The sequence below is a fragment of the Lissotriton vulgaris genome, chromosome 2_1 (genome assembly GCF_964263255.1).
Source record: "Lissotriton vulgaris chromosome 2_1, aLisVul1.2, whole genome shotgun sequence".
NCBI classification, from domain to species: Eukaryota; Metazoa; Chordata; class Amphibia; order Caudata; family Salamandridae; genus Lissotriton; species Lissotriton vulgaris.
In genome coordinates this window covers 690,768,958-690,783,184 of record NC_141687.1, presented here as the reverse complement: position 1 = coordinate 690,783,184, position 14,227 = coordinate 690,768,958, and the positions used below count along the sequence as shown (strand labels likewise).

The window sequence follows — 14,227 nt, the reverse complement described above, 5'->3', positions numbered from 1 at the left end:
TTATATCTCTGTGTTTATTGTAAGTCCTAACAATGTGATCCCTCTTGTTAACAGCAGACCGAAAAAGCTTTTGCACTATACACAGCACGGGGTACTTAAAAAGCTGGCCACCCACAAAAATGGGTCTTGATGAAGACAACGAGCCGGATAATGAAGGCTGCAACCTGAGCTGTTTAGTCGCAATTGGACGTTTGCATCCTCATATTGTTCCACAACCTCTCAATGGTGAAATAAGAGTTAAATCAACAGAGTATGTTTCACGACATGCCATAGATGGAAAATTTGTTTTTGTAGACCAGAGGTAGGAACGTTTTCAACGTTGTTTTATATTGTAACTAAGGAAGGGGTTTACCAATGTTTCTTTGCTCTGCCCTATGTTTGTGTCTTACGTGAACAAGTATTAGCAACGTTTCCCTAACTAAAACCAGACCTGTTGTCTTCCAGCATTGTTTGTTCAAAGATGGAGGTAGTTAATAAGGAATTTTCTCAGTGCATCATGAAATTATGCATGTTTTATTTTCTTTAGGTGCCACTTAGGAACTTCACAATTCAGTGTCTTGGCTATTTAAGCTTTGCTCGTTGAAACTTGTAATGTCCCTGGTTATTTTGTATTATTATCCTTCATCTTCTCTGCATGTATATTTACATTTTATACTATATGTAAGTAAACATGATTTGACATCTATAGGCATGTCCGTGGTAGTAAGAATGTGTACTGTTGCTCAGACAGGCAATATTTCTATGCATACTTGTGACATATTTACAAATGGTTTGCTTCAGTTCATAGGGGCTGATTTTGCGTTGGTCGGACTGCCACAGATAAGCCATCAGTGTCGGTCCAACTGACCGACAGCCCTTTGGTCCGACCGATGGATTACAATACTGGTGGTCGGACCACAAGCTGCCAGAGGAAGACTGCCGCTTCCGCCACAATCTCGAATCCCGACAGGATGGCAGTCGGAATTGTAGTCCCGAAAAGAGGCAGTGTCGAGTCAGGCACCGCCGTCGCGATTACAATATCCCTTTACGGGAGCCCTTTCTCTTCAGATAGACTGCCATGAAAAGGCTGGTGGAAAAGGGTTTTGGAGGGCCCCAAACAGGGCTCTGGGGCCACAGCAAAGTGGTTCTGGGGACACGTGGTGCCCCCACACACCTCCATGCACTGTTTGCCATGCACCCTGTGGTGCATGGCACAAGTTGCAAGGAGATGCGCCATACCACGGCTGCTGGTGTGTGTCCTTTTTCAAAGGCAGCTGCGCAAACCGCCATGGTATGGAGCAGTTTCCGACCGCCATTGTGCCCGTCGCATCATAATGCGGCGTTCAGACCGTCAACTGCCTATCAGGTGGTCTCCTGACCGCCACGATAACGGTCGGCAGTCTGACCGCGCAGCATCATAATGATGCCCATAGTTAGGGAATAATCCTATTCCTTTATGAGAGATATCAAGCTCTGTATTGTGAAACCTATAAAAATTCAAAATACAGTTTCACTCCATTTTCAAAACTTATTTTGAGGGATGTGAAGACTATGCTTGGCCAAGTGTACTTTTAAAAACGCTTTGAATCGGATTAAAAAAATATATTTTTAGGTAACTATTTGAATCTGGATTCACCTAGATATATATTTCTGTCACCCTTTTGACAATTCTCTGCCCAAAGCTGCAGAACTTAACAAATCATTAAAGAATTTCGGTTTTATGTTGTATTTTACTTTTTACATGGTTACTTGATTGATTCTTCATCACCATGATTTGTATGCACTAAACTACACAATACATTTCTTCATATTTTAGTTTCTGTTCACGAATGCTTGTACTGTTCACGAATGACTTGAATACATAAATCCTACCTTGGACACAATCGATCATTGGCAAAGCCAGTAGATTGGGCCTTGGCAAACTGATGTGATAACTAATTAAAAAGATATATCTATATTCCAAGATTCCAAGTATACACCACGAAAATTAAATGGAAAAAGATTAGAACATGCTGTCATCAAAACTTGACTGCCTTATGCCTGCAATAATAATTTAAAAATGTAAAACTAGTAACCTCTTCAGCAGTTCTGCTACCAATATTTTTCAAACAACAAACCTTTCAGTAGTGCCACACGTTTTGTTTTTCTGGCTTCCGAGCCAAACACAGCACTGAGACCGCCCTCATCGCAGCAACAGACGACATTCGAACTCTACTGGACAATGGAGACACAGTCGCCCTCATCCTCCTCGACCTCTCTGCAGCCTTCGACACAGTCTGCCACAGCACTCTTTTACAACGCCTCAGAAACATCGGAATCCAAGGAAAGGCACTGGAATGGATCACCTCGTTCCTCACCGGAAGAACCCAGAGAGTCCGCCTCCCACCATTCAAGTCCGAGGCCTCTGAAATCATCTGCGGCGTACCACAAGGATCCTCACTCAGTCCCACCCTCTTCAACGTATACATGAGCCCCCTCGCGGCCATCGCCCGCCAACACAACCTCAACATCATCTCTTACGCGGATGACACTCAACTGATCCTATCTCTCACCAAGGACCCCAGCACCGCCAAAACTAACCTACACGAAGGAATGACAGAAGTCGCCGAATGGATGAAACAAAGCCGTTTGAAACTGAACTCAGACAAAACAGAAGTCCTCATCTTAGGTAAATCCCCCTCTGCATGGCACGACTCCTGGTGGCCGGAAGCCCTCGGAAATGCACCCATCCCGACAGACCACGCACGGAACCTTGGCGTCATCCTGGATTCTTCACTCTCAATGAACAGACAAGTCAGCGCCGTATCCTCTTCCTGCTTTAACATTCTTCGCATGCTCAGAAAAACATTTCGCTGGATCCCCTCCGAAACAAGGAAAACAGTCACCCACGCTCTAGTCACGAGCCGACTGGACTATGGAAACACCCTCTACGCAGGTACCACCGCTAAACTCCAGAAGAAACTACAACGAATCCAAAACGCCTCAGCCAGGCTCATATTAGACATCCCACGCAACGAACACATCTCTGGTCACCTTAAAGACCTCCACTGGCTACCCGTCAATAAGAGGATTACTTTCCGTCTGCTTACCCACGCACACAAATCACTCTACGACATCGGACCAGATTGCCTCAACTCTCGACTGTCCTTCTACACCCCCTCCCGCCAACTTCGCTCTTCCAGCCAAGCCTTCGCCACTGTACCTCGCATCAACAAGACCACCATGGGAGGCAGATCCTTCTCATACCTGGCTGCCAAAACATGGAACTCACTCCCCGCTTGCCTTCGCCTCACCCAGAATCACCTAGCGTTCAGAAAACAGCTTAAAACGTGGATATTTGACAAATAACCCTCCTCCCCTTCCTAAGCGCCTTGAAACCCTCTGGGTATGTAGTGCGCTATATAAATTTTATGACTTGACTTGACTGACTTATTACTATTTATCAAGCATACAAGATTAAATCACCACCTAATCAAGCACTCAAATTACAGGCAGCTATAATATTACAATGGCACTTTAAAACATAGACATTACTAAAGAGCGCAGGCAAAATAAATAGCCGGTATGAAAGATTTTTATGAAAATATAAAAAAAGAACTGGCAGCTTTGCAACTGAAGAGAAAGGAACTATTTTTTAGCAGACATGAATATTGTGAGCATACTTTGTGCAGTCATTTAAAGCGAAGGGAGCCAATGGGTAAAGTGGGCTGACCCAGTGCCCCATGCTATATGCTGTGGTAGGTGGAAGCACATTTTAAACAACAGTTTAACAAACCAATGGATGAAGGCATCTGACCAAAAGCCCCTCTGTGCATATATATACTATGCATTGTTTTGTTTTTTAGAAAAACAGTAGTCTGGCGAGAAAGTTAAAGCTGTCACAAATGCCAGATCTATAAATTAACTTGTCTACTGTCATTGACAAATCAGTGTATTGAAGGATTCAGTTGTGACCAAGACCTAAGGAACGAGTACAAATTAACAATACTGACTGAGTCTATGAAAATAAGTGATTGATTTCATACTCGGTTTGCTCACTATCTCACTCTTGATTAAAAACTTGGTAAAATATGTTCTGAGAGGCACCCGTGTCGATCACTTTGGACATGCATTTTTGTATGAAAGGACAAATATCCTCCAAATTTCATTAGGCAAGTATTATTAAACTATTAGACTGTAACTAAAAATAAATTATGGGCCATAAATTGTAAATATGAACTGAAAAATGTCAACCAGTCAAGGAACCCAATTCTGGCATATAGTCTAAACTTTTACTAGAGAAGGGAGTACAGGTTGCTTTGTAGCAAGGTCTCCTGCCTCCGCTGCAGAGACTAACACTATTTAGGCAGAATGGGGCTCAAGTGAATCCAAGACCTTTGTATATTTGTAAAATGGTCTGATTATGTGTCATTTAGGACTTACACCGTAGGTGAGGTGAGTGGTTGGACCTCTGACACGTTATACATTGACCATAATGATTAAAATAGCAAATAAATTCTGATTCAGCCAGATGGGACTAATTTCATACACTGGCTGATTTAGCACAGGCCATGCCAGTCACAGCCACGGGCTGCTGGGCAGGGCCGGCTTTAGTAATGGTGTCACCCTGTGCGACAATGTTTGTTGGCGCTCCCCATTGACCACCTCTGCCACAGATTTCCTCACTACCACCATTTGACAGTGCCCCTCAAGTCTCCATAACTTCTGTCTCTTAGATTAATTTAGTTCTAAAGTGCAGACCAGTTTAAGATGCCGGAACACTTTACATCATACACACATAGCACAGAGACAGTCATACATTTGTAAATGAGTGAATAGGAAATGTTATATAAGACAGAGGCCTACAAGGTGTAGGACTTACATGTCATCCATTCTAGTAGGCAGTATACTTGGAGTCCCTGGTCTGGAAAAACGCAAATTCAGAATTTAAAATGTAACATCATTGTTAGGGGTTTTCTTTACTAATAATAATTGATTTCTACCTAAATTAATCCTTTTTGCAAAAATAGGATAACGAAAGACAGGGCAAAAAACACATAGCTCTAATACCCTCCTTGCAGTTTGCATGCAGCTCTTTGATGACAGTTAATATGTAAGATTTTTACTTATAAACTGCTAGTAACAAAAGGATCTCTTTGACAAAAGCGGTTACCCATTGACCGATTTATACTATATGCACTTTGTGATCTGAATGGGACACGTTCTTTGCAGCAGGCATATTAACCGTCTGCACTACGAGTCAAAATGTCTTAGGCAAAGCTCCGGTTTCTCCCCAGGAAGAAAATGAATCAAATGAGTTCTCTTGACATTTTTATTGCTAGCGCTTTTAGAACAATAAATATGGCGCCACATCCCCAAGTTAGCGTCCGGTGCGATGGCACCGATCGTACCACCCTCTAGCCAGCCCTGCTGCTGGGCAGAACTCTCCATCCACAGTTTGAAATTTAGAGTTGCTCAAACAAGCTCTATGAAGACAAAAACCCCATGAAGAGGAAGTATATTTCATTATTATTGTTTCAAGAATTATATTGTGGTTGACCGTATTGTTGGATGTATGAATTCAGATAAACTATGTTGGCTTTCTGCTTCACATTGGCTACTTAGGGGGTTATTACGATGTCTGGGGAATCACTTCCGCCCGACACCAACTCGGTCATGAGACCGATTGACACCCGGTCGGCGGTCCCGACCGCCCCATTAGGATACGACCGAACACTGTTTGGTCACATTACTATATTTCACTATGGGAGCAAGCAGTACGGCTGTAAACCTGCTGTAATGCATGCTCTCATAGTAAAAATGCAAGGTGCGGTTCATCCCTGTACCACATGGCAGGCACCTCAAGGTGCTTGCCAAAAGGTGCAGGGATCAATAGGGGGGCACCATAGGTGCCCCCTAGGCCTCCAACCGGAGGCCGTGCACCAAAGGCGGTCCTGCTGTAGACCCCCTAACACGATTTCTGAGATGGTTTCCATGTCAGACAGATCGCATGGAAACCATGTCGGAAACCGTGCAATGTAATCTCAAGGGCGAAAAGAGCTGCCCTTGAGATTACAGGCTGCATTCCAACTGGATGACAGGCTCTCCGAGCACTTCGGAAGCCAGCCAGAATGACTGGTCGGATTCCTTTCCAACCGCCTCTATCAAAATGAGGTGGCCGGAAAGGAATCTGACCGGCCCATTATGATGTTGCCCTAATGTCTCTGACCGAAGGTCTGAGCTTTTACAGGCCGTATCTTAATCGGCCCCTTAATGTAGCATCCAAAACTGATGTGGAATTCAGATTGTGTTTATTTGTGATGTACAAAGTGTTAACGTAGTCATGAGAACAATAGAGTACTTTAAATGGATATATGGATTAACAATTTAAATGTATATCCTTGTTCATTTATTCCTCAAAGACACCTATTCCTGTTTGTTTTTAGGGCAACCGCTATACTGGGCTACTTACCGCAGGAACTCTTAGGAACTTCATGCTATGAATATTTTCATCAAGATGATATAGGACATCTTGCAGAATGTCATAGGCAAGGTAAATGTATTTATGTTGTGAAATGCATTTAATTATACTGTTCCTAATAGAAAAGCCATATGAAAAACAATCCTGGGGTCAGCAAAAAAAAAAAAAAATATCGAAAAGAGCGTATAGTAGTGTAAGGGATTGCATTCGTGAATTTACACATGATTTGCTACAAGGAGAAGAAGAAATGGGAAAGCAGACCAATTTAAATATTGCCAAGCTAGATTGGAAGCAATCATCTTTAAATTTTGAATGTTATCTTGTCATGGCAGAAGGATCCTGAGAAGTCCTCAAGCAAGATACTAAAATTATTCCCACAAAACGTTATAAATCACATAAAGCTTTTGAGTTACACACTCTCATTAATCCACCAGTTTGAGTGGCATCTTAGCTAAAAAGGAACTGGATGGTTTTGTGTCACATGTTTTAGCTAGCCCATCTAAAGGTAGATTTAACTTATAGGCCACTTTTCACAACATCCCAATGATCCCGCATCAAACCAGGCCATCTTTTACCGCTTCCACGAAGGTAAGAACTTACAAGTACTAGGACCTGACTGTTCTTACTTAAAAATCAATCTTATTTGTTGATTTTGCTAAATTTCACTTGTTTTGACTGACTTTATTTGGTCTGGGAATCTTGACTCAAAGCAATGGTTGTTTAAAATACTTTTTGTACCATCAGTGGCGGCGGCACGGATCAGGGGTGGCAGGGTGGGGGTGGATGAAGAAAGGAGAGTAAAAAATGATTTAAAAAAAACTACCTCCTCATCGCTTCTCCTCCGTGGTCTCCACGTCTCTCCTCCATCTTCTTGCCGCGTCTCTCCCAGCCAGGAACAGGGTACACATCCAGGCTCCCCTGACCAATCACAACGTTACAATGAAGCTCTGTGATTGGTCTGAGCGTCATGGTTTGGCATTCAGCGAGGGAATGGGAGCCTGGGCATGTTCTCCACCCAGGCTGTAAAGAAACCTGGATGGAGAACATGCAAAATACGCATGACAGTCTGGTCGATCAATCAGTCACTGCGCATTTACAGCGTGCCCACCACTCCTCCCCCTGCTCTGAGAGCAGAGCAGCCCTGCCCGCAAAGACGCCACAGCAGGAACAAATAAAATGATAATAACGAGTTATTACCATTTTATTTTACCTGTATTTCCACTGCTGAAAGCAGTGGGGCGACGCTCCTACACTTTAGCAGTTTACCATATACATTGTCATTAAAACCTCTGAACACAAATGTCATTGGGCTTTAGTCTCCACTTATGTCAGTGGATGGGCACTCAAATAATGTAAAAGTTGGTGTTTATGCACGTTTTATGCACAGGACTGTAATGGAAGGACCATGTTCCTTTGTACTGAGAAGCTCTGACATGTTTCCAGCGTTTACTACATTGGAGGGAACATATTAAGTTCTATCTTTTGTTTGGCCTTTTGTTATTTAAATGGGAAATACATATATCCATCTTCGAGTTCTTCCATTATAAATGTCATAGCTTCAGACTTTTAGTGTGTTGAAGGATTGTAAAGCCCACTAGTGTTAGACATGGCCACGGTTCTGTTTTCTCCCACAATATAATAGTGTTGTGGTTCTGGAAAAAACGAATTAGACTAGCATGCCTGTTAAAGGGGCAATCATGTTAGTGTGCACAAAGCTGGGACCTTTTGCTAGAATTTCAGGTTCCACAATGCATGAAACATTGTTTTACAAATTTGATGGTGTTTTATGTTACTGTGAATGATCTCGTTGTATGCTCAGTAGAGGGTTTTTGTTATAGTGGCGATCTCATAGTCACCTCATTGTATTTTGCTGAATTTTGCGTTTTATCAGTGGATTTGAATGTTTTGATAGTTAACAGTCACATAAGATAGCTGTCAATATCCAGGCATCCCATGACTGTTTTAAGGTTCAGTTATATTTTATTGGCTTAAGAACAACCTAAACCAAGTTTTCTGTCCCGAACCTGTATCTCAACGAAGAGCAACTGAATATTTAATCAAGCTTCTCATATCTCCCCACCGCAACACCGTTTTTGCAGGGATTACTTAAGAACTCTGAACTGTGATGTGTCTAATAGGATATACGTCTGTATATTGGTCCCCTTTATAGGTCGACATTATTCATGACACACTAAGTACCTGGGGCATGTGACCTCTCTCACTTCAGAAGATTTGGATTGTAGTAGCAGGATCCCATTGTGATTTATAGTGCTTCAAAGTTCTTGTAAGAGTCTTAGTTATTTTTCCATGCCCAGAATGTGCCAAAGACTATCCAGCCATCCCTGATGTATTTGCCGCAGAAGACCGTAATCACGTGTTTGGCATGCACAGCAAAAGGGGCATCATTTTCCCTTCTTTTAATGTAGAGGGTACGTTTTTGGTTTGCCACTCCTAACACCACATGTGGTGGGAGCTTTGGGATCTGAATTTGGAAGATCTTGTTAACCGTGTCTAAGATGCTTTTCTAATATGTCTGCCAATTGAGGATGATCCACAGAAGGTGAATCAAAGTGCCTGCCATCAGATGTACAGACTCTCAGTGTTGCTTAACCCAACATAAACCCTGCCACTCTTTTGACGACGGTTCTCTGTTCACTTCATTCTCCCAATGCTTTTATCCATGGATATTGGGGATTCTTGTGCGCTGTGACAGTAATTGATTGAAATCTGACAGAAATTGTTATCGTTTTTGTGAGACAACAGTCAACGTTCAGATTTAGTGAGGGGTCTACAGGCCTGTAACTTAATAGAGGGGTGTAAGACCCACTACCTAATCTGCAGGTGCCAGAACCATTGTTATCCCAGAAGGTCATATTCTGAATGTATATTCATAAAGGTTTTGATTTCTGAGCCTAGGAAAATGTCACCTATCCTTTACACATTCCTGTCTCCAAATCTCAAACCTACTGTCCTTATGTTTGGCATTAATGCTCGTTTTCCAAGAATTGCTGATTGGGGGGATGGGAACATGGTGAGGTTGTCCATTACTGCCAGGCGATTCCAAAGTTACATGGTCGCTCTCATGACCGCAGAGGAGTATATTCTCCTTGGTCTGTTCGTTTTAGGCTTCTAAGGAACCAGTTTTGTCCATAAAACACCAATGTTTCTCCAATTTAGAATGAATCTATTCTACCACTTATTTTAACTGGGAGGCATAGTAGTTTTGTTTAATGTCTGGCAGTCCCATTCTATTTGTCCTATTAGGCAATTGTTGTGTTCTTACTGCCAACCTGTGTTTTTTTCCCCTATCCGTACAAAATTGTCCAGTAGCACTGATTTTTTTAAATTGGGTTACCACTTTGCCCTTCATATGCCAAGCCTTTAGTCTTAGTGGCAAGGACTTGAGAAAGCATCATAGCTCACCTCATGGTGCGGTGTACCATTGATGCAGTTTGCATTCCCAAGTCCAGAATAGTGCTGATCGACCACTGGAATGGGAAGTGCTGTTTGAACTCTGTGGCTTTATCTTAGCAGTCTGTAAACTTCCTCCGGGTTTCTTATTTCTTGATTAACATCTGTGCAGTTTACTGAAAATAGCCATATGCTATTATATTGATTAATGCCATCAAAGGTGTTGGACCTGGCTCTTTTTACAGGGGTATCCCCAAACGTTTTGCCTTCTTCCTCCTATTATATCTGACCTGTTTTTATTGCCATTTACATAACAGGAAAGTTCAATCAGACAATAAGGCAATATACTCGAGGGCTGGTTAAATAAAGGTAGATCGACGATCAGTGACTTTGGTACCTTTATTATACCATATAGTGTCTTGGAAGTGCAGTGTAAATTTGGCTCAAATAATCTAGATTTTTACTATTTCATGAGACTGAAAGTTGTATTTAAAATGGGCAGACTTCATGAACATGATCTGTCACAGGTTATAACAAAATAATCAAAACTTGTCACTTAACATCTAAAATCTAGAGACTGCTATCTCAAGGGACCGCTAAATTCAACTTGGCTTTCCAGAGGCTTGGCAGTAGGACATACTTAGACTACATTACCCGAATTCTTGAGCTTTAAATTGTTGCAAATGTAGAATTCCCTTTCATCTCCAAAATTACCCCTGCCATGTCATCAAACACCCGAAATTCTATAACTCAGCAAGAATGCATAAACTAGACATTCTTCCATCAGACTAATTTTCATAAAAACTAGTCGAGCCTTTATTTCAAGAAATGTCCAAGCGCATTGGTAAGATACATAGATATTAAACTAGATCCAAGCTCAGTGTGTTTGGAAATCCATGCACTAAACAGCCTGCCTAAGAGGGAAGGTGAAGATTTCCTTCATTTTGACATGATGATCTCGCTAAGTGATACTGGGAATCAGCTGGTAAAGTTTCAATCATACTTTGTAGTCAGGCTTGGTTATACTGCGCTCCTGAGTCTAACAATGCTTTCTTGAAACATTCAAAACTGATCAAAGTAATAGACTATTATGGGACTCATTGGATACGTACAGAGGATAAAACCATTATAGTAAATCTGATAAGGTACATGGGAATGCTCCCCCTAGCTCAAACATCTAACCACTGTGAATGTGGTTACTATAATTGCAATATACGTGTAGTGCCTTTGATGGTCAAGAAAGAGAGTGACACAGCTCCACGGGGAATAAGTGCAGATTTATTGATTTTCTTGCGCAAGTCCCTAAATCTGCACTTATTCCCCCGGAGCTGTGTCACTCTCTTTCTTGACTAAGAGGGAGTCTAGATGCTATGTTTCACCAGTTCGCAGGTACTGGTTTTGTGACAGGCCCTCTCGGTCTGGAGCTGCGCGTCGTACCTGCAATCTTCGGAGGATTGTTTGAATACGCGTCGCCCCCCGGCGTTGGATTTCCACTTGGAGGCGATTGAACGCATGGGGAGAGAGGAGGCAAACGCGGTGTTTGCCTGATAAGGGGGACAAAGGACAGATATACCTGCAATCCCGGCTGTAGAAAGGCGTGAAATCTTCGGCCAAATAACCTTGGAAGCACCACTTGGTGTTTTGGAAACCCCTTCACTGTATGGGCTTTGACGAAGGACTTCAACGCCCAGCATGCAGTGGGACTGTAGAAGAACGCAACATGTCTCACACCTGTGAGGCAAAAGGTGGGGCCAGTGATCACATGATCAAGAGTGGTCACAGGTTAAAACATCACCATAACGGACCCCCGGAAACAACGAGAAGGCAGCTGAGATGGGCACTGATGAGGCCAATGGATGGCTGAAACGCGTCTGCCCAGCGTTTCAGGGACTTGCGCAAGAAAATCAATAAATCTGCACTTATTCCCCCGGAGCTGTGTCACTCTCTTTCTTGACTAAGAGGGAGTCTAGATGCTATATATATATATATATATATATATATATATATATATATATATATATATATATATATATATATATATATATATATATATATATATATATATATATATATATATATCATATATATATATATATCATATATATATATATATATATATATATATATATATCAGATACATTGTTTCTAATGAGTAAAATGTTTTTGTTGTGTATCCAAATTATAGTATGAAACCAACAGTAGGGGTGTAGTGTTTATTGAAAAGTATTTTACGATGTGATTTATTAAAACAGAAGAAACTAAAAATATATGTGAGATTAAAACAAAAATCCAAAAGGTACTGACGAATGAAACCCCTTTCACAATCCCAAAAACGTACCTCTCTAGCCTTGCACCAGTCTTGAAAAGGGAAACCAGGGGCAGTCATAAGTTCTTGGTGTAGGTTTTCTGCAAGAATTCTGTATTTCAGTGGCTACATCACTAGAAATCCCCAGAGTCTGAAGTCCTAAGCTTTCAATAGCGAGGCTATTACCATAAGTCTCTGGTGAAAATCAGGCTGACGTGAACTACACACATTTGGCGGAAATATTGGAAATGCTGTTTTCTAACCCACTTTCATATGCCTCAGAAGAGGAAACCAAGTCCTCATTTGCCAAAAGAGGTAATCACTAGAACTCAGAACCTCAGTTGACTGACCCTCAAAAGAATCCTCTGCAACAGGGGAATACGAGGAAGAGCATAAAGGAGACACTTTGGCCACTGAAGGCGAGAGGTTACTCTGCCCAAATTGTTAGGTCTACAAACTGGGAGTAGTGTTGACGAAGCAAGATCTTGTGCTAGGATGTAGCAAATAGGTCTAAGAGAGTACAGCTGAACCTCATGCATAACCTTGGAAAAGATTTGGAGAGACAAATGAAAGTCCTGAGATAAGGGAAAGTGCCTACTGAGGGAAACCACTCAACAGTTGTTGAGATGAGCAAATCAGAGATGCTCCTTGAGATTCTGGTCACAGGCCTATCTAGGAAATGAGCTTGATAAGTCCCTTCGATATGATGATATTCAGATTGTTTTGGGTGCTTTGGTGGTAATATGGTCTGTCTGAATGAGACATGCTCTACCCATGAGGTAGGCCTGAGCTTGAAATATGGCTTCTGGCTTCCTGGATTTGGAAGAATTAAGAGGTTTCCATCTTGCTAATAGTCCCTGAGCAAAAAGTTTCTCACAAGTATCACCCATTCTCTGTCATCTCTGTGTCTTGCCAAGGGAGGACTAGAGAACCCCCTTCAGTCAGGCAAAAGGAATTCATCCACTATTTGAGTTCTCTAAATAGCTGGAAGGATTAGGTGTAGGTCCTCCAAACTGATACAAAGAGGGAACCAGAACCTGAAGATGTGACAACCCATAAACCCAGATGAAAACAAGCTACCTAACCATTAGTGATTTTGCCACATCATCTTGAAGCCTGCACCATCAGCAGGCATTTTTGGAAGGTTTATGACCAAGGGTTATGACCATGTTTGTGTTGAGTTGGGTAGGGCAATGAGGAAACATCTATTTAGTATTATTCTGTGAGGTACAGAACCCAAAATCCAAATACAGAATGAAACTAGACTTTGTAGAAATGGAGACTCGCTTTTCTCCTGGAAGCGTTGAAGATTTGTTTTCTTGTTATAATTATGACCTGAGAGGCTTGTAGGTAAGAAGGATGACGCAGACTTGTAAGAACCTTTACCGTATTGCTGTATATTGTTATTTTCCCTTGCAGATGGAGCCAGAGAGTTTCTATTAGAACAATGAAAGGAGCAACATATTTGATTTTTTGGTTTGTTTCTCAGGAATTGTTCAAAGTTTGAAATCCTTAAAAGCTGTGGAAACTTCAAGCTGGGGACCAAACAGTTGTTGGCCTGTGAAAGGTACTTTACGTAAAGATGATTTTTGTTCCCCTTCCGTTTTTTGAGTGCTTGATGATTACCAACAATCGAACCCCCAGAGCCAAGAAAGATGCTTTTGAAGGTCAAAGGATACATCAGGTGAACATTTATCTTCATTTCTATGGAAGTCAGTAGACCAGCGAAATCCTCTCTATTTATGATGGCCAAAGAGACATTATGGAACTTCTTTGCCAGTGCATAGATAGCATATGATTCAATGCACATGGCTTAGTTTAATCCTGCGTAATCCTTCTTCACTAATTCACCCACCTTATGATCCACAGGGTTTCTAGAAGATGCATCTTGTCCAAAGGCTTGCCAGAGAGATTTGGAATCAATGAGTAAATTATCGTTACTATCGATTCTTCCTCCATATCTTAAAGATGAGAACAGAATCTTGGCATTGCTCCTTTGTCAACTACTTCTAAACTTTACTGCTTTTATCTTTCATCAATTGGAGAATGGGTAGACGAGGGCCCAATCCTTA

At 41.7% G+C, this 14,227-nt stretch overlaps 1 protein-coding gene across 2 annotated transcripts in view; it reads left to right on the top strand.

The window, feature by feature from the left end:
• The window catches only part of BMAL1 (basic helix-loop-helix ARNT like 1), a 415,934-nt gene that overhangs the window by 255,534 nt on the left and 146,173 nt on the right, over positions 1-14,227 (top strand). Inside the window, exons 11-12 of one of the 2 annotated variants that reach the window (XM_086955924.1) lie at positions 55-301; positions 6,405-6,511. The exons of the other annotated variant lie outside the window; for it this stretch is intronic. Of the exons in view, the coding sequence (XP_086812050.1) occupies positions 55-301; positions 6,405-6,511 (354 nt within the window). The remainder of the gene's footprint in view (positions 1-54; positions 302-6,404; positions 6,512-14,227) is intronic. 2 annotated transcript variants of the gene reach the window in all.